Here is a 20,322-nt window from a genome sequence, read left to right as displayed (position 1 = left end):
TTCTGTCAATAACAATTCTTTCCAGTATCTTGCTTGCAATAGGCAGCAATGTTATCCCTCGCCAGTTTCCGCACTCAGTTAAGTCTCCTTTCTTCGGTAATTTCACGATTAGACCTTTCTTCCAGTCTTTTGGTATTTTTTCTTGATCCCAGATATCACATATAATGCTGTGTAACTTGTTGGCTGTTGTATCTATGTCTGCTTTTAACAATTCAGGCGTTAACATATCCACTCCTCCTGCCTTTCCATTTTTCAACTTTTTAATTGCATTCCTTACTTCTGCTTTAATCACTGGTGTGGTGTCAATGGTTTCTAATTCTGGTAGAACATCACTTATCTTTTCCACAGGGTTTGTTGGGATATCTCTGTTCAGAATTTCCTCAAAATGTGCTTTCCACCTTGTCCTTTTTCCCTCCTCGTCTGTAATGATATTGCCTTGCTTATCTTTTACTCCTGTTGCATGACGAGGTTTCTCATTGCAAATAGTTTTTGTTAATTCATATAGAGTTTTCATTTGACCATTTTCAGCTGCTCGTTGTGCATCACCTGCCAAACTATCCACCCACTTTCTCTTATCTGATCTCATGCTTGATTTGACTTCTTTATCTTTAGCCTTGTGTTCTGCTTGGAGTTGCTGTTTAATTCTGATGGATTTCGCATTTTCAATTTTCATATGTTTTCTCTCTTCTACTTTCTTCCATGATTCGACACCTATCCATGGCTTCTGTTTCCTCTTTCTAGTTCCTAGAACTTCTTTAGCTGACTGGTTAAATGCATTATTGAAATTGTCCCATTTTGCTTCAATGTCTACATCGTCCGATACTGCTTCAAGCACAGCAAATTTGTTCTTGAGTTCCACTGAAAATTGGTTCTTAATTGCTGGGTTCTGCAATTTGCTCACATCGTATTTCATTCTTGGATTGGCTTTCTTGTCTTGTTTCTTGAGTTTAAGCTTTATTTGAGTTCTTACAAGCTGGTGGTCACTTGCAACATCAGCACCTCTCAAAATAAACCTCTTCACTCAGTAGTAAACAATTTCCGTAGGCTGCACCTGGGAGGCCTAAATGGGTCTAAAATTGCCTCAATTGACCCAAATTTCTCACCACATGTACTAACATTCATGCTCTTCGACATGGAAGCTACAATAAACTAGATCATTATTGATAACAGGTCAAAAATGATGTTCTCTTGCTGCTTTTTGGCACTTTTCCTGAACATCCGGGCGGATTGATATAGATTATAATAGTAGTATGCCAACCTAATTATATTCCAGATATCTCTAATTCAAGTTTGGATATCTCTAAATCGAATTCTTGATATGTCGAATTCAATTTCTAATATCTCAAATATGTTTACATTATTGATATCTGGAAATGAATTAGAGATATCTGGAAATGAATTAGAGATATCTGGAAATGAATTAGAGATATCCTAGAATGAATTAGAGATATCCTAGAATGAATTAGAGATATGTGCAAATGAATTAGAGATACCCATAAATGAATCAGAGATATAAATGTTAAAATGGCGTTCCATACGAGCGTTTCTCTTCCCCTCACCCAATCATTGCTTTGGTACCGGTCTATAGTCAGAGAAGTCTGCTATCTTTGTCCACAACGCAAATTGAACAGTCAAGAAAGTAGTATTTCCCATTACTGACCCAAGTTTTCAAACACCATTCGAAGCAACATGTCGATGACATTTGTTTCAGGGAGAAATCGAGGGAAACCTTCCGCAGATCCTGCTGCAATCCAGAAAGTAACTAAAATTGCGACGTTTGTTGCTATACATTGTCCAAGATAGGTCTAAGGACTGCAGTAGCATATTGAATATTGCAGTCGGTACAAGGCTAGGCTTAACGTTAGGCCTTCGTCTTGTTTGCGTTCTAATTTGAGACAAACGTTAGGCCTCTGCTTAACAATTATATCTTAGTGTAGGATGGGCTCCTGTTGGTTTGTCAGTCCATTAATTTACAGTTGTAGCTTATTTTGGATAAAATCTCCCAATATTTGTGAAAAAACCCACAAAATGTTTGCTGCAGGCAAATGCATGGTCTTGCCTTAGGCCTACTCTATTTGGAGACAATATGCCAAGTCTTTCATACTTAATTTTACCTTAACTGTAAACTTGCAACATAAATACCTTAGCTCTCATACAGACTCTACAGCTAAATTTCATGCTTTTGCTATGATTTACTACGATTTTTATTTTATTACTATTATATTACTAGTATAGGAATTCAGATCTGAAGCTCATGATATTATTATAAGAAAAGAGGTTTGCAAAGCAGTCGTCAACATAATATGTACTGGCTTTATTGGTTCAAGTGTACATATAAGTGTCACTGTGTGTAGATACTGTACATAATGCTTATAAAATGATACTGTAGTAAGGTGCCAGAGGGGAATGACCACCATATTTTCTTAATTGACTTTGACACTTCACTTTCTAGATGCTGGATGAAAACAATCAATTGATTCAAACAATTGTTGATTATCAAGGCAAGGGAAGGTCCAATGATGCCACACAGTAAGTACATCACTTTAGCAAATTTATAACATTGACTTTGGTCAGTGGTGAGACCTACTTTAGCCATTTCTGTTTTCCTGTGAAAACTACAGTTGCTTGCCCAAAATTGCTTAGAATTATGAGAACAAATGTGTCATCCTCTTTCTTTTTTGATTTACATGAGAAAACAAATACCATAAGTAAAGTCCATGGGAATGATATAAGGCTATCAGTAAACAAACTATAAAATACTAACATTACGGATTATCGATTTTTTTAAAGAGAACGTTCAAAATTGTTGCACACTGTTAGTCCTTAATGTTTCTCAATACTTATAGTCTACTAAGTACTGTTGATATCTTGTATTGACACTGCATGTTTGTTTAGTGTTTACACCAGGTACCCAGCCAACATTGTTGTAACCCAGGTCCAAACCATGACCCATATCAGGGCTGTGTATGTATTTGTTATTAGTTTTTAATGGGAGAGTGATTCTCACTATCTCAACATATCTCTTGCCACATACCCGAAACTTTAATCGGTCGCATGTGCTGGCCGACATATTTATCTTTCCATTCATTACAGTACATTACTAGGCTGTATGCTGGACTAACATTACTGTATGCCTAACACCATTACCCATTGCATTACCTAATGTCAGGCTCTTGCTCTCTCTCTCAAATTATGTTTCCATGTAGCAGAACACAATAGTACGGGGGGGGGGGGGGGGGAGACTTAGTGTAGGGTTTGGAATCGGTATGTTCATGCGTAAATGAGGCTTTTATGCCAGTTCAAACACCGGGGAGAGAATTGATATTTTTGCTGACAGGGATACGGTAATAATTGGTGTTAGGGTTAAAATTTCATGAAGCTGAATGCCCAGTGCAATCGTTTTTGTTATCCCCTGCAGCATCCAGCAACTTTTACATCGCAACCTGGTTTATTTAGCGACGTTGGCTGACTCTAACCACAGTAGCATGCAACAACTCTTACAGGTAATAAAAATGCAGGATTTAAATATTGTGTGCAATGAAAGTTCTGCAAAAAGTTTTTAGAAATTGTTCTAAATGGTAAATCAACAGAAGAAAACACAGTTGGTACAGCACACTAGGACGTGCAACCCTGAGCTCACCTGGTTTGAACCCCATTCTCGCCAAACCTTGTTTGCTCTTTCAAAATTATTTATATATAGTTAATGGTTTGTTATAAACAGTAAGTTAAAAGAAATTTTAGGAAAGGGAAAATATTTATCATGTGGTAACATTATTTACACTCATGAAGGAAATATTTGAATTGTCACATCAATTTCAACTTTTACTTTTGCATGTTGTAAACTGGCAGACAATTTTTCCCAAACGTTCACTCGAGGGACGAAATATATCATGTTATGTTGTAGACAGTTATTCTACCAAGCATACCATCAAGTCAACTCCTCTGAAGCTAAACGATTATCAATACAAAATCCTTAGTATTCTGATTGCTTCGAACGTTTTGCATATTTACATTTTGTGCATGTCAAATTTTTCAACACAAATGGTGTTGAATGGCTTCTGTGTTTTGTGTATGAAATTGGTATGAAATAAGCTAGGGCTGGGGATTGGTACAGCACCGTCAATGTAACTTTAAAAGAGGGTTCCAGACTGTTTACTTTAGAAGTGTGAAAATCAGAATAACCAAAATTTTCATTTTTCCAATGACATAAATTCTATAATACTACTGTATGTGCAGTAAACATTTAATACTTTTCGGATTGTTCATCAATTCATCTTTAGCTTGTCTTGTTTATTGAAAGACTGTTTGTTGAACCTCTTTCCTCTATATTTTCACATTAGTTTTTAAATGTCGTGAAATTACTGCTACCATGATTGAAGAGTATATCTGTGGGTTATATCATCCCTTGCTTTTAGTTAATATGTTTTATGAATCTGATGGGATACAGGGATTGCACAAAATACTGGATACTTTGTGTCTTTGTTACAGTATTACTCTAGCATGCATTTATCTCCCTCATTCACCTATTCTGACGTCGGTAGTGAAGCATCGTACGGTTGTATAAAGCGTGCAAACAATATCACAAAATACGTTTTATTCCAGATTTTTTTACTTGTGTTTTGAATCTATGAATTATGCATGTAGCTTCATATTTTGTCCATACCCTATCTCTGCTAGAACCCAGCACAACCAGGCGGGACACCAATGGGAGCACCGTCAGCTGGACCACAGGGTCCTCCCTCTGGACCACAGGGTCCCCCTGCTGGACCCGGTGGACACTCGGGGTCAAATGTGTCTCAAGGAACCTCAAATCCACCACCAGTCCACACCAATCCAAACTTACCCAATCAGCCGAATGGGATGACGCCAGCGAGCATGGTCGCACCGACGCCAACGTCGGAAACAAATACCACTTCTCATCAAAGTGGACCGAGTACCCCACAGGTTGCCAATGCTGGTTCATTTAAAGGTAGGAACAACTGTCCATTCTTTACAAATGTCATGTAATCATGTCACAAAGAGCACACTTACAAATCTAGCAGATTCTGTTCACTTTGTGCCTTCTTCTTCTTCTTTTTTTATACCTTTTTTAATATTTTTATCATTTGTGTGTGTGTATCAGACACATCTGTTTCATAAATAACACCTTTGTTGTTTTGTCTGCTTAAACTAACTACAACTTTGCATGTGTAAAACAGTCTTTAATAGATACTGTAATCAGATATCTAGTATCATTGCAGCTACCTTCGTTCTGTGCTACCTTCGTTCTGTCTAGCCTGAAATGGATCTAAGTAGATTTGTTGAGCATATTTCGTGTTTTTCACATTTCTGTTTCAAACTTAGTGAAGGCATTGTTGCGGTAACTATCAAGTGACAACCTAAATTTGTGCATGTGTTAATATGTACTTTATACAGAAGAAAAAAAGAAGTAGCATAATGAATGATGAATTAATCAATAAATGATTATTAAATTGACGCATGATCAGACATGATATGTGAGTTTAAATTTTGAGCTGCAATTTTTCAGCTTGTTCATCACTTCAAATTTGCTAATGCAATTATGGTGATTTTCAGCTCCAATAGATCAATCCAACTAACCTTTGTTTTTGTAACCATGTCTTAATAAACAGTAGAAAGTAATTTCAGGAAACCTCTCTCTCTCTGTCCATTAAAGATCTCAACTTTCTGCCTTGCTTGCAGAGTAGTCAGTTAAAATATTCAAATTTTAATAGATGGCGCCATTTTATAAATAGGTTGTTACTGTTTGTGCTAGCATACCGAATATAAACAGGGAAAAACCTAGTTGATTAATACTGTATATATCCAAGTTTTTGGATTTGTCAGAAAGGAAACTTGACTGTGTTAGTGTATGTTGACTCAAGGCAAACAGACTCTGTTAATATTCATATATGTGATCGCAACCTTCATACAGGTCAATTGATGTGGATGTAAGATGCAAATGCATATTCATGAGACTTCACTTCTGGACTAGGAATCAGACCTGGAAGGGTGTGTTAAATGTATAAGTGTATGTCACAATCACTTTGTCATTATAGTCAGCAGTGTTCAAAGGCAGTACTTCTGCTGTGGCTGTATAATCATCTCGCAAACTCCATCTTTACTCTCGTCCACAAATCTGTTCCCTTTTAGATATGATTAAATCACCTTCTTAACACTAATATTTCTCACAGTCGAAGGATAACATTATTATTTTTTTTATTCGTGGGCTGCTGTCATTGTTTGTCGTTCAAGTAGTGTATTGTCTTCTTTTCATCGTAACTGTTAAAACAAATTCTAGGTTTGGTCGGAAATCTCCGGAGAGCTTTCCATCAATGTTCCGTCTATTTCAATCTTTGCTTTTCTGTGTTTATATGTACTAAACCTTCTCCCACCTGTGTGTTATTATGATGATCTTGGACATCAGCATTGGTACATTTGACCTTTGACCACATAGGTGTACCTCAACAAGGAGGAGATAGCACTAATATGGCACCAGGTCAAACAGTGTCTTCTTCAGTGAATAATTCCACACCATCCAGTAACATGCCTAATTATACAGAGCCGCCTAGCAACATGTCGCCGCAGCAACAGCAGCAAGGGATGCCGGGGAATTACTACGGTCGTCAGAACCCTCCGATGCAGCAAGGTAATCCATGACAAACAATTTATATTGAATTGTCTGGAATACATATGCAACACTGTGTAACTGATGCACGTTCCTTTTTTTTCTGTCTAATAAAAACAGAAGAAGAAAAAAAATGTAGCAAACCTTTATTTTTTAAAAAGAGCTCTTTTCACTAGGTCTTCTCTGTTTCAGTCCCGAGGCTATCCTTGAGAATGAATTGAACATTTGAACCCTAATTATCCTTGTTGTCCTAAGCAAGTTGGTGAGAGTAAAATCCTTAATCTCTTAGATCAACTTCTTCTTTTAGACAAATCTGTACATGATGAGTTTTCTGTCAGTTCTAACATGACTCTATTTATCGTACAGCTTTTTGTGGTTGGTTTAAGTAATGTACAACCACATATAAACAGACTGAAATTGGCATGATCGTATTATGTTATTCATGATGATAAAGTTGGAAATCAAAGTAGGTTTATTTTAGATTTCAGCAGAAAGGGGAACAAAATCCTGTCATGGTGAGAGTAGGTATTGTCTGGTGGTAAGACCTGACACCTATCTCAATGTCTGCAAAGAATTTTGCAGAGTGACTGTAAAACAAATTCTCAAGAGAAAGTTCCCTTTGCAAAACGACAATAATAGAAACGACCTTTGAAGTGAAGAAAAGCAGTGTTGCTACTTTTAAACTCACAGGTATGGTGAATAAAGTAAGTCACGCTTTCTCTTCATGCTGTAACTGAACAGTGTATTAACATCATTGGAAATGTTGAACCAAAATGATTGTTGATAAAAACAGTAATTTTTCTTGAAATGATCTGCACAAACAAAGAGAATTGGAAGAGTGTTTTGGTCAAGTTTGACGTTACTCATTCACACAAAATACTCCCACTTTTGAATTTAAAGTTTCTCTCTTAAAAGGTAAGACATTTGTTATTACCTTTTGTTTCTGTAACAAAGATATCCATAGAAGAGATTTGTCTATTTGCGATGATGGTTGGGTCTGAGACAGCTGAAGTTGGAACTTTACATACATGAGGAGCCCCCTCTAATACACATGTAGTGTATCCTTAATAAAGCATCAAGGGCACCCTATAATGTATGTGAAGTGCACCCTCTATATATCATCAAGTGCACCCTATCAGGGAATAGTTTATCCGGCATCCCATCGCAATGTGGCATGCGAAATGTTCAAATTACTATACAAGTTCATAGGTGTACAAAGCAGTTGTTAACACATGAATGCACAGTAGGTTTAAAAGAGACAAGATTCACAGCCTTTAATACTGCTACACAAAATATGAACACCCTATTCCCTGCCTATGACATATGGGAGTTGCACACTCTATATTATATAAACCACACCCTCTATAGTATATCAACCACACCCTCTATATTATATCAACCACACCCTCTATAATTCATCAGATGCACCCTCTTTAAAGTATTTGTTGTGCACCCTGTATAATTCATCAGATGTACCCCTCTAATGTATGTGATGTGCACCCTCTATAATACATCAAGCTCATCCTCTATAATTCATCAGATGCACCCCTCTAATGTATGTGATATGCACCCTCTATAATACATCAAGTGCACCCTTTATAATTCATCAGAAGTGCACCCTCTATAATACATGAAATGCACCCCTCTAATGTATGTGATGTACACCCTCTATATTACGTATATCAACTATACCCTCTCTAATGTATATGATGTGCACCCTCTAATATACATCAAGTGCATCCTATATCAAGTGCACCCTCTATTAGTATTTCTGGTTTATGTTGTAGACCAGCCTTACTACATCCGATCTGTTCCAGGCATTAGTGTCTCCGTTGGCTGTCAATATGGGCTCATCCTCCTTGTACTAAATCTGCTCCATGCAGCTTTGAACCTCAGTATGTTCTCTATCTAAACGGACACCTAATGGTTCATGCTTCAGACATTCAAACTATTTTGTTTGTCTTGTCTTGTCACAGGATCCATGATGGCTCCACAAACCCAGGCTCAGCCAATGCAGCAGCCAAACATGGCCAGCCAGACCCCTGCCAGCCATTTCCCTCCATATTCCCAGCAACAGATGAGTCAGCAACAACAACAACAACAGCAGCAACAACAGCAACAACCCTTAGCTAGCTCCATGCAAGCCAGCTCTGCACCCATGATGCCAGGCAACACACCCAACCAGCAGCCTACAATGTCTGCAGCTTACAGACCTCAGGCAATGCAAGGTATTTACATTAATGTCTTATTGTATTGCAATTCTCTGTTGTTATATACTGCCCTCACTTCCCTCCCCTCCTCCACCACCCCACCTCCACAATACATAAATCTAAATTGAGGAGGTGGGGGAGGGCAATAGATACATATACAAATAAATAATGGGGGTGGTAGCATTATGCTATTGCATTCCACTACAGGAAATTTAAAATTTGATCTATCAGCCAGCAGTATGAATCAATTGAATATTGTTATTTGAGAACTTTTACATCCTCTCTTCCAGTAATTTTGAGAATTTTTTTTTACTTGTGTGTGAATTAATTAATTATATGCTAATAAGGTAGATCCCAAACACTAATGTCCCATTTGTCACAATTTCGGTACATCTGTTTAAGGTTTTAATAGAGATAAACAACAATGTTATTTAGATATTCTGTTAAGTTCTAATTAGTAATAATAATAATCAGACAGTTATTTTTACTTGGGAGAAGCCCGCAAGAGCATATGGATGACAACTTTTATGTCAAGTGGCTTCCAATTCAACATTTTAACTCAAACTTAGGATCTTTTCAATTAGAAAGTCATTTCAGATGAGAAAACCATAGATTGCTCTTGGATGAAAAATCCACCTTACTAAGACCCAGCCGGGATCGAAACCCGAATCTCCCAATTGCTAGGCCTCGTTGCTTCAAATGTCACCGCCTTTATCCACTTGGCCCCAGCACCAGCTGTGTGCTGTTACTCAACAAAACCTAAAACTTTTTACAAAATTGTGCTTTACTATACAAATTATATAATCAAAATAAAAAATTTTGACGTACGGGACAACACTTGACGTACGGGACAACACTTGACGTACGGGTCAACACTTGACGTACGGGTCAACACTTGACGTACGGGTCAACACTTGATGTACGGGACAACACTTGACGTACGGGACAACACTTGACGTACGGGACAAAATGTGACAAATACTATTAAATTGACAGGTGCCTCAATGGTGATTTCTGGTGGAAACATTTTCCTTTTCTGGTTTATAGTTTCATGCTTTAAATCCGTGGTTTTCAACCTTGGGCTCGCGGGCCCATTTGGGCCCGCGAAGCCGATTTTGTGGGCTCGCGAACATTGCCCCAGTAATGATTAAAAATTGTGGCATTTTGGGGGGCTGGTGGCGAAGGCACATGATGATGTTTCTTAGGAAGCCTCTTCGATGAAACCTTGTACAACGGGTAAAATTTACTCAACCCTAACCCTATAAGACTAGTATAAGAGAATTCGGTGACTCCCACCAACCACTGCACACTACGTATTACGTATTTACCAAAATTATGATGCGTGGAAGCCTAATTGGAATAACTGATACAGCGTGATATCTATACAGTCCGACACTTCTATCAGTTCTCCCGTTCTATTGTCAATACACAAAGTATTATTACGTTCTCTTTATTTCTTAATTTGTTTTCAATAAATAGAAATTACCTCACCGATTCGAAATATATCTCCTTTAATACTACTGGGCCTCATATGCACACGTCAAACGGTTTTGCTGCTTTTTTATTGCATTGTTCATCTCCATTTTTCTGCATTATTCTGATAGTGATAACGGTCACACATTTCTTATGAAACCAGTGTACCATTGAGGGTTGCAAGAAATCTTTGAGATAGGCTCTAATTGGGCAGTACCTGTCATCTGATCACGGAGGAACATACATAGCTCTGATTGAGTCCCCGGGTCACTTGTGTCAAGAATACACTAATAAATGCTGTGAAATTGATTTTATGAAGTTGATAACTTTGCAGGGTAGGGTATGGGCTCGCGAGGACGGCTCGGAAGACGAATTGGGCTCGTGATCGAAAAAAGGTTGAAAACCAAGGCTTTAAATGGATACTTTGACTGCGTTGTTCACTGTTTTTGTGTATGGACTGTACAGAATAGAATCTGATAAAGTCTTCACATGCCTGAAAAGCCAAAGGTAAACATCATAAGAAAAGGTCCATCTACTGATTACCAATCTAGATGTGCATAAACTATCCAGGAACCAAATTGTAGAGTAATACTCCCATCTCATCATCTAAATCCTCCACAATGACACTAAATGAGTAAGATTTCAAAGATGTGGATCCAGATTTTAATACTCAATATGGAAATAACCCATTTTATGTAACAATAAAATTTTCTTATATATATGCTTGTAATAAAGTTTTAGTTATAACAGTTATAAAATCCAAAAAAAGATTCTGGAATTTGTCTTTCTTCTAACCTTGAAACATAAATCTCTGAAATGATCGGTACATCACAGTGCAAATAACTGGAACATACTCTGCAGTAGACACATCTGTGTGCGATAGGCAAAATAGGGTATACCTTGCTTGAATAACACTGATAAAGCATTTTCATTGTAGCCATTAATGTAGACTATCTTTCAATTCCATTACACTCTAAATTGGAAACACTGTAAACACCGTAATCATAAATATCATGTTTGGCAGTCAGCAATTATCTGATTAGTTAATGCTTTAGCAGATTACATACACTCCAGTGATATGCATTACAAGTGCAAACAACATTAGTCTGTTAAAGAAGTGTAAAGTGTATTGTTACTGAAGCAGCTTACTTAGTTGAAGAATCCTGTTGTAATCTTAGGAGATTAAAGGTCATATAAGGTCACCAGAGGACAAAGTCTGAAAATCTCAGAGAGTGAAACCTGGATGACATTCATATGTGATACGTAGGTCCACCTTAGTAAAAGAAACTTGTCATACTTCCAAGAGGTCAACCGTCATATCAGGTGACCAGAGGTCAGATCCTGAAAAATTTACAAATACAATAAGTCCAAAATGCAACCAAATAATAACTTTATGCATGACACATGGAACCACGGCTGTGAGTACAATAAATCTATCTTAGCTGAAAATCTTATTAATATGCTCATGAGAAATAACATGAGAAATATAACTCCACGGGTAAAGCTTGAATGAGCTCCATACGTTAGGCTTGAATGAGCTCCATTCATGGTATGTACAAGTTACGTAGCACAAGTACTCTACTGTTTTAGTTGGACGTCAAAAGGGTCTTTTGAGGTCACCAGGTAACTTTTGAATTCAATAACTCACTAAAGCTTAGAAGAAATCAATACTATGTTGGTAGATCCAGCTCAGTGAGTGCACTGAACATGAAGTTGCTGTTAGTGTAGGTCAAGGGTCATCAGAGTTAAAATCTCAAAACCATATGAGGACAATTTGCTCCAAAAGTAAAGCTGACAGAATTTCATACTTAGTATGTGCATTCACTGCATAGTGAGTATCCAAATTATTGTTACTGTACATATGTTGTTTTTTTTTTAATTGTCTACATTTTGGTTATAGGCCAGTCACCGTACAACCAACAAACACAACCTTCACCACAAGGCAGCTACAACCCTCAGTACCCAGCCAACCAACAGAGTTACATGGCAAACCAACAAATGCCAAGACATGGTTATCCTGGCAACATGCCAGCGCCCAATGCCACCCAATACCCACAACAAGGACCCGGATACGGAAACCCCGGGCAACAAGTTAGGAACTACAACTACAGTCAAGGTCCTCAGCAACCGCAGGGGCAGCCATCAGGCCAGCCCTATGGTGGTTACAATCAGAATGCCCAGTACAGAGGAGGTTACCCACAGTAATGGCACCTTAACTGCGATCAATTCATACATTCCATCAAGTCTCCTTCAATGTAGTCTGGAAGCAGTGACACACACACAGGATGGATGATGTCAGACGGACCTCACAGTTGACGCCCATGGAAGCCATCTTTGATAAAGTCTATCATGAACTAAACTAGACCAGCTTTGTCTTGAAACAGGAATGGCCCCGGCAGCCATAAAAGAAAAATTGAAAAATGAAAAAATTCCCAAAAGCGTTGGTATAGCATGATAGTTCATAGCAATAGTACATTGTGACAGTTCTTGGGAACTAATTGTTGAAGGAAACTAGCAGAGAATGTGCGATACAGATTGGCTCTTAAAGTTCTGATGAGATCTGTTAAGTTTTGATACCTTCCTCCTGTAACTGTAAAAGGCTAGCATACATCATACATGTCAATTTGCAACACAATAGGTTATATAATATTTACTGCATAGTAACAAGTGGCCATTGTTGTTCGAAGCAAGTCCTAAGCCAAACCAGGGGCAGACTCGGGAATCAATTGCCACAGACCCAGTGATACAACAGCTGCGTTTGGACTTCTTTAAAACATGAGATGCTTTGTCGCTCAGGGCGAAGCTACTCTATATCCCAACCAAGTGGTAAACTGTGATTTCAACCTGTCATGGCCTTAGTCCCAGTGGTGCACTCGTCTTGAGCCAGTAAGGCCAAGGTCTTATATAAGGTCGGAATGGCAACAGATGCAAGTGATTTCAACAGTTCATGTTGGCAATTTTGTTTAATTGAATATCTTTCTCTCTTTTCTTTAGAAGTAAATAAGAGTTTACAGGTTTAAGTACAAGAAGCTTTGGTCATAATTGTGGGTTTAAATGAGTGGAAATGTCACAAGCAGTCCCTGCTTATTTTAACCGTATGTCAGTGTATCAATCCAGTTATTTTTCACATGTACGAAATTGTATTAAATTATATAAGACCAATTTTCCTGGTGCAAAAAATCCTATGATTCTGACATTGTTATGAATTTTAGTGCTTTGTATTGTCTGCTATTCATTTTCAAGCTAAACATCCACATGTTATGCAAAATGCCAAATGCTCTCAGCTGAAAAATCCACATTGTTGCGTGATCTGAAACATTGAAAGTGTCATGAACAGGCTTATGGGTTAACCGGTGATGGATAGCTTTGATTCCTTGCCGGAGGCAGAAGGAATATATGCAATGGTGATGGTGTGTATGTATGTGACACTTGCTTGTAAACCCTGTAACTCAAAAAGTTAATGGTGGATAACTTCATACTTGGTATGTGGATCTGTCTTATTGAGTCCAAGAATCTTTTCTGTGAAGTACAACACAGATCAAAGATAAAACAGTACATCTTTGTTTAACTTCCTAATTGGTATGTAGTAACCATCTTAGTGAATACAAAAATCCTATTGATATTGGTGGAGGTCAAAGGTCATTGCGGTCAATATAAGTCAAAGTAAAACCTTTGTAAACATGAGAACTCTACAAGTACATATTTGTGGAACTTTACACTTAGTACAAAGAACCTGTTCAGTGAGTGGAAGAACCCTATCGAAATTGGTATAGGTCAACATTTGTCAAAGTATGTAATCCTTGTAAATATGTGAACTCCAAACTTAAAGCTACAATTAATCTGTGAGTTCTACCATGCTGTGACTTTATTTTGGTCACCAAGTTCCGTTTAGTGAACAGGCTCAATATAAAATAGATCTCAAGTGATCTTCAACTATCCATATATAGTCATTCAGGAAATGAAATCTGCTTCATATAATTGATACTTGTTTGAACACACTCAAGTGGCCCTTATCAGTTTTCACACTCTGAGCTTCAAAGGGCTCAACAGGTTATCTCAAATGTCCTCAAACTTGGCTCAAGGGGTCAACAGGTTATCTCAAATGGCCCTCAAACTTGGTCTCATTCTCTGTGATCATGTGTACTATATGACTTTGGATTTGGCAGTAAATTGTGAAAATATTTCAGTGTGTAAACCATGTCATGAAACTCTTATTCATTAATAACAATTTTTAAAGGATGGTTGGAGCTGATTGGCTAGCTCACAATTTCTAAAAGAAACTGCCCATTTGCTCATACATCCATGTGTCTGTTTCACCTAGGAAGACTGTTCTTTCTGGATTTTGAAACATTTTGGAGAAAAAAAATACTATACTGTAAAATCTTTTCCAGTTAATTAACTGATTGATGCCCACAAGTGAGTGCTACAAATAAGAGATGGACATCTCTGATCTTTTCTGGTTCTCACTTAATTCTTGGACAAATTTAACTCACTTGCTTTCAATAAGTCAGATATGTGGAATTTTGATCTAATTATGTTACCGGGGAGAGCGTATACTATAATATACTATAACAGTGTATACTACATAATAGTCAACATTAAGACAGAATACTATCCCCTTTGACTCTTTGGCAATGTGTGGGTGTGTTGCTGTAGACAATACCTGTACAGTCACAGAAAGAAAGGGGGAGGGGAACAGTTTCAAAAAATGTAAATATATTTTGTAGCCAAAAGTCGGCAGCCTCGGTCAAAGTGTTAAAAACTTGGGATCCGGCTCATGTGTTAAGTCAATTAACAATAAAATCATTAAAAAACACCCAGTATGTTTATGTAGACTCGACCTCCCTCCACATTGCCCTATCTCTTCCGTACATTTTCATAGTATTGTTTGAAGCTCACTTTAACAGCTTCTTCATTTATTATCTATGTGAGTTTATTCGCCCTCCCCCCGCCGCCCATCTCTCACTTCCTATGTAGAATCAACTCCATCATCCCTACTCCTAGTCATGCTCAAGACCCTGGCATTCTGCTGTTACTTTGCCTGTTACAATTAATATGAGTGCGAAAATCTGTCAAAACGTTCGTTTTAAGGCTAACAATTCCCCTGACAGGCAGATTTGTGGAAGGGCTCCCTTAGTTAGGAACTATAAGACTACTCTGCTCCCAGCGCCCTCCTCCCATTTTGTACTTCTTCCTTGTTTCGTAAGAAGATAGTTTTTACAGTTACACCGTAGCGCCTTCATAATCATTTGACAGGGACAGTGGCGGCGCCAGGAATTTTTAGTTGGGGAGGCTAAAGGGGGGGGGGGCTGAGCCAATTTTTTGGGTGGCTTACAAGATTGAGTGATCGCCGTCCTGGGGGAGGGGGTGCCCCCCTCCCCTTTTGAAATTTTTCCCAATCCTGGAAAGGCCTACATGCAAAATGGTGGCATTTAGCGAGGCTTTTGTCACCTGAAAATTTCTCCAAAAATATGCATTTTTTGTGAGTAACTTTAGGGTCAAATTAGAATGGAAGATACCAATTCACAGTTTTCGTATCACTAAAATATTACCTGCTGTGAAAGATCCAATTCCTTTGCTCAATTATTATATCGCGCTCTCTGACACAATTCCTGTTTTAGTCTGTATACACGCTGTTTGTGAAACGCACACGACATTGCCGTATGAGAACACCTGTCGGTGAATTGTTTTTATCAGTCACCAAAACAAGGCTTCCTGTATGGCGGGCCATCAGTCTCAAATCATGGGAGATCGACTTATACCGATTTAAATCGACATATACCAGTTTCCCTCGACATATCATCGATTTATTTTACTTATCATCGATTTAAATCGACATATACCAGTTTACTTCGACATATCATCGATTTAAATCGACATATACCAGTTTCATTCTACATATCATCGATTTATTTTACTTATCATCGATTTAAATCGATGATAAGTAAAATGAATCGATGATATGTCGAAGTAAACTGGTATATGTCGATTTAAATCGATGATATGTAGAATGTAACTGGTATATGTCGATTTAAATCGATGATAAGTAAAATAAATCGATGATATGTCGAAGGAAACTGGTATATGTCGATTTAAATCGATGATATGTAGAATGAAACTGGTATATGTCAATTTAAATCGACATATCATCGATTTATTCTACATATCATCGATTTATTTTACTTATCATCGATTTAAATCGATGATATGTAAAATAAATCGATGATATGTCCATTTAAATCGACATCTACCAGTTTAAATCGATGATATGTCGAATTAAATCGGTAGAAGCCAATTTCCGTGGACTTATACCAGTTTCTAGAATCTCAAATCGACATATACCTATTTAAATCGACATATCATCGATTTAGCTCATTAACATATTCCAAATCCCGATTTCGGTGATGATTGACATGTGGAGATACATCACGTGTAGTCACCTGACGAGGCGGGCGAGTAATTTAATAGTTCCAAAATTACGAAGCTAGAAAGGGTGTTCATCATGGTTATACAGTATGTCAATGGTAATTATGAACAATTACTTGCAAAAAGATTTCGGTGTAACAATAAGGCTGAAATAACAGATATGTCAATGACGTGCAATTATCTCAATGCAAACTGGGCTTGTCTACTCGAACACGTGGCGCTGTAGTATAGGAATACACATGCAACTGAATAGGCCCACAGTACGTACACAGATGCAATTACCTACTCCAGTTACACCATAAACAAAGATGATATTGTTCTGCAGTGAGGCCTACTGTAAGGTTACGTTTTAATGTAGCTAAGTATATACCCATGGGGTTTAACAGTTACAGTATTCAAGCTCAAATCATGCATTCCACTGTGCTCGTGTTTATTTTCAATTATTCGCCCGCCTTGTCAGGTGACTTCACGTGACGTATCTTCACATGTCAATCATCACCGAAATCGGGATTTGGAATATGTTAATGAGCTAAATCGATGATATGTCGATTTAAATAGGTATATGTCGATTTGAGATTCTAGAAACTGGTATAAGTCCACGGAAATTGGCTTCTACCGATTTAATTCGACATATCATCGATTTAAACTGGTAGATGTCGATTTAAATGGACATATCATCGATTTATTTTACATATCATCGATTTAAATCGATGATAAGTAAAATAAATCGATGATATGTAGAATAAATCGATGATATGTCGATTTAAATTGACATATACCAGTTTCATTCTACATATCATCGATTTAAATCGACATATACCAGTTTCCTTCGACATATCATCGATTTATTTTACTTATCATCGATTTAAATCGACATATACCAGTTACATTCTACATATCATCGATTTAAATCGACATATACCAGTTTACTTCGACATATCATCGATTTATTTTACTTATCATCGATTTAAATCGATGATAAGTAAAATAAATCGATGATATGTCGAGGGAAACTGGTATATGTCGATTTAAATCGGTATAAGTCGATCTCCCATGATTTGAGACTGATGGCCCGCCATATTCCTGCACCACAACTGAGTCACTGACTATTATCATGTGAAAAATTCATCAAAATTTCCATTGACCATTGTAGCACTGCGTTATGGCTGACAAAATTTGGGTAGGCTATATTGTTTCAATGAGGTTTTTTTTTTTTTTTTTGGCCTATTTCAGTTGGGGGGCTGACTACTTCAGTGGGGGGGGGGGGCTAAAGCCCCCCTTGGCGCCGCCACTGGAGAGGGATCCAGGATCTGGGAGAACCATATAGCACGTAAGTCGCTGCAAACATGTCAATAGCTATTTGCCGTTAGCAAACCATAACAAGTTCAAGGTAACCATTGTTAAAACGTCTATATATAGTAACACAACATGATCAACGATATCAGGGAGCTGCTTCTCTAACCTTATCGATAAATTAGTCCACTTGTTGACATTGGAAAAATAGTTTGCGAGATAGCTACATGTTCTATTTACTTGTTGTGGGAGAAAAAGAGGCAGTTTTGTGGTAAACAAGTTCCACGGTTCTGACCTGACATTTTGCTCCGACAGAATGTAAAAATCCACCCCCCCACCCCCAATGAACGATTCTTTACGGCGACTAGCGATGGATCCAAGGTGGGCGAGTGGCCGGGCATTGCGCAATGACAATCAATATGTTAGGCATTCATAAATTAAGGCGGGAAAGGGGACGTGATAAATTTATATTTCGTGGAGAGGGGAGCGGGGGGAGGGGCGGGGTGGAGGGTTGTATAGTTAGAAATTATTTTACCATACACAAGTTTATAGGCAAATTGCTATAAATTGAAAATATTTGTGACGTTTTGACGAGATCCGTTATCTCGTCAAAACGACAATTTTCTTAATTTTGTCGTTTTGTAGAGATGGTAGTAAGTGTGCAACTCGTCAATTTGCAGAAAATTGTTGCATTGACGAGATCCGTTAACTCGTCAAAACGTCAATTTTCTGAATTTTGTCGTTTTGTCGAGATGGTAGTAAGTGTGCAACTCGTCAATTTGCAGAAAATTGATGCATTGACGAGATCCGTTATCTCGTCAAAACGTCAATTTTCTGAATTTTGTCGTTTTGTCGAGATGGTAGTAAGTGTGCAACTCGTCAATTTGCAGAAAATTGTTGCATTGACGAGATCTGTTATCTCGTCAAAACGTCAATTTTCTGATTTTTGTCACGTTACCATCTCGACAACTCATCAATTTGCAGAAAATTGTCGTTTTGTCAAGTTGGTAACTCGTCAATGCAATGTCTCTTCTACGCTTCCGTAGTTCACGCTTCTATCGAGTGCGATAACTTCTTTACCTTTTTATTATGTTTTGTACCTGCCGTTTAATTCTGTAAAAGGTCGCGTTAGCTCTTCGTCACTAAACAAACACAGTTCACAAATTAAAGCCTACAAATTGTTAGGATTAATGGCTTGATATAATTTAACCGTTATCAAGGAGACGCTATAAGTTTCTATTTTAGGCACAATGCACGATGTCTTCTTAATCGTTCCTAGTTATTATCGTATTGTTAAAAAGTACCTTTTTGTGTCTTTGTTGACGACTTGGGGCTCAATCACCTTTGTTGTACGGGGAGGGGGAGGGTGGGGTGGGGCGTTTACTACGGTTTCCCCTCTCGATTGAGAAATTTTTGGTAAAATGTATAAGGTGCTTATAGATGCAAAATGGTATTTTGTAAATTTTGAAACATTGTTGGAGAATATCGAGTGTTAAGGCTGTACCGCATATATACATTATGTACGGTACACTAGGTTTGTTTCTTCTTATATTCCGTCTGCCAGTATTCTGAGCAATATTCTGAACCCCCATCTTGTTATTATTCTGGGGATAAAGCCCCCCTCCTACCCTATACCCACAGAAGTAATTCGTCCACTTTCCGTATAAATAATCAGTGAAAGGACGTTGAACAAAGTTTGCAATTTTTGTGATTAACACTATAATAACAATCTGGGACGAAATGTTGAGATCTGAATGGAATTATTAATGACTTGTTTATAAATTGTCATTTGGTTTTAAAAAATAGCGTGTCTTAATTTGACAAATTGCAAACTTATTTTGAGTAAAACACGGTAAATTGATCTAATCATCGACCAAACGCAAATATAAGATGCTTTATTTCACGTGGACACCAAACTCAGTAATGCTGTTTTACATTGGGAAATGACTGCGTTTTTCTGTTATAAGCCACAGTGGTGTGCGCGGGATTTCAACGGGATGCGTGTGTGGGTGTTTTTTTTGGGGGGGGGGGGGTGGAAGGGAGGGGGCGCGGGATTCTACATTTCATTGATTACATTGATTGATTTAGGTAGGGGCATGAACTTTTAAGCAAGGGACAGAGGAGGGGTAACCCCAACGGGGGGTTGAAGACGACACTCATTTAGGGGGTATGCCCCCCTATAATAATGGCAATGGTCTAATTCTTCCCCGGCTGAAACGTGTAAAAACCCCTCCATTGAACCATTTAAACAAGACTGTCGATTGGAGGTGGCATGTCGCCCCCCCCCCAATACTA

General features: G+C 37.9%; 1 protein-coding gene across 2 annotated transcripts; it reads left to right on the top strand.

The window, feature by feature from the left end:
• Nucleotides 1-1,579: 1,579 nt before the first annotated feature.
• Nucleotides 1,580-15,124, top strand: LOC139959374 (uncharacterized). 2 transcript variants are annotated; one of them, XM_071956936.1, is made up of 7 exons: nucleotides 1,580-1,758; nucleotides 2,453-2,529; nucleotides 3,419-3,503; nucleotides 4,678-4,969; nucleotides 6,455-6,646; nucleotides 8,602-8,853; nucleotides 12,209-15,124. In XM_071956936.1, the coding sequence occupies exons 1-7, from the start codon at nucleotides 1,690-1,692 to the stop codon at nucleotides 12,511-12,513; spliced, it is 1,272 nt and encodes a 423-aa protein (XP_071813037.1). In that variant the 5' UTR covers nucleotides 1,580-1,689; the 3' UTR covers nucleotides 12,514-15,124. The 2 variants fall into 2 exon arrangements, with proteins under 2 accessions (XP_071813037.1, XP_071813040.1); XM_071956939.1 differs by lacking the exon at nucleotides 6,455-6,646.
• Nucleotides 15,125-20,322: the final 5,198 nt, after the last annotated feature.

This window comes from Apostichopus japonicus, chromosome 3 (assembly GCF_037975245.1).
Source record: "Apostichopus japonicus isolate 1M-3 chromosome 3, ASM3797524v1, whole genome shotgun sequence".
Lineage (NCBI taxonomy): Eukaryota > Metazoa > Echinodermata > Holothuroidea > Aspidochirotida > Stichopodidae > Apostichopus > Apostichopus japonicus.
This window is presented reverse-complemented; position numbering and strand designations above follow the sequence as displayed.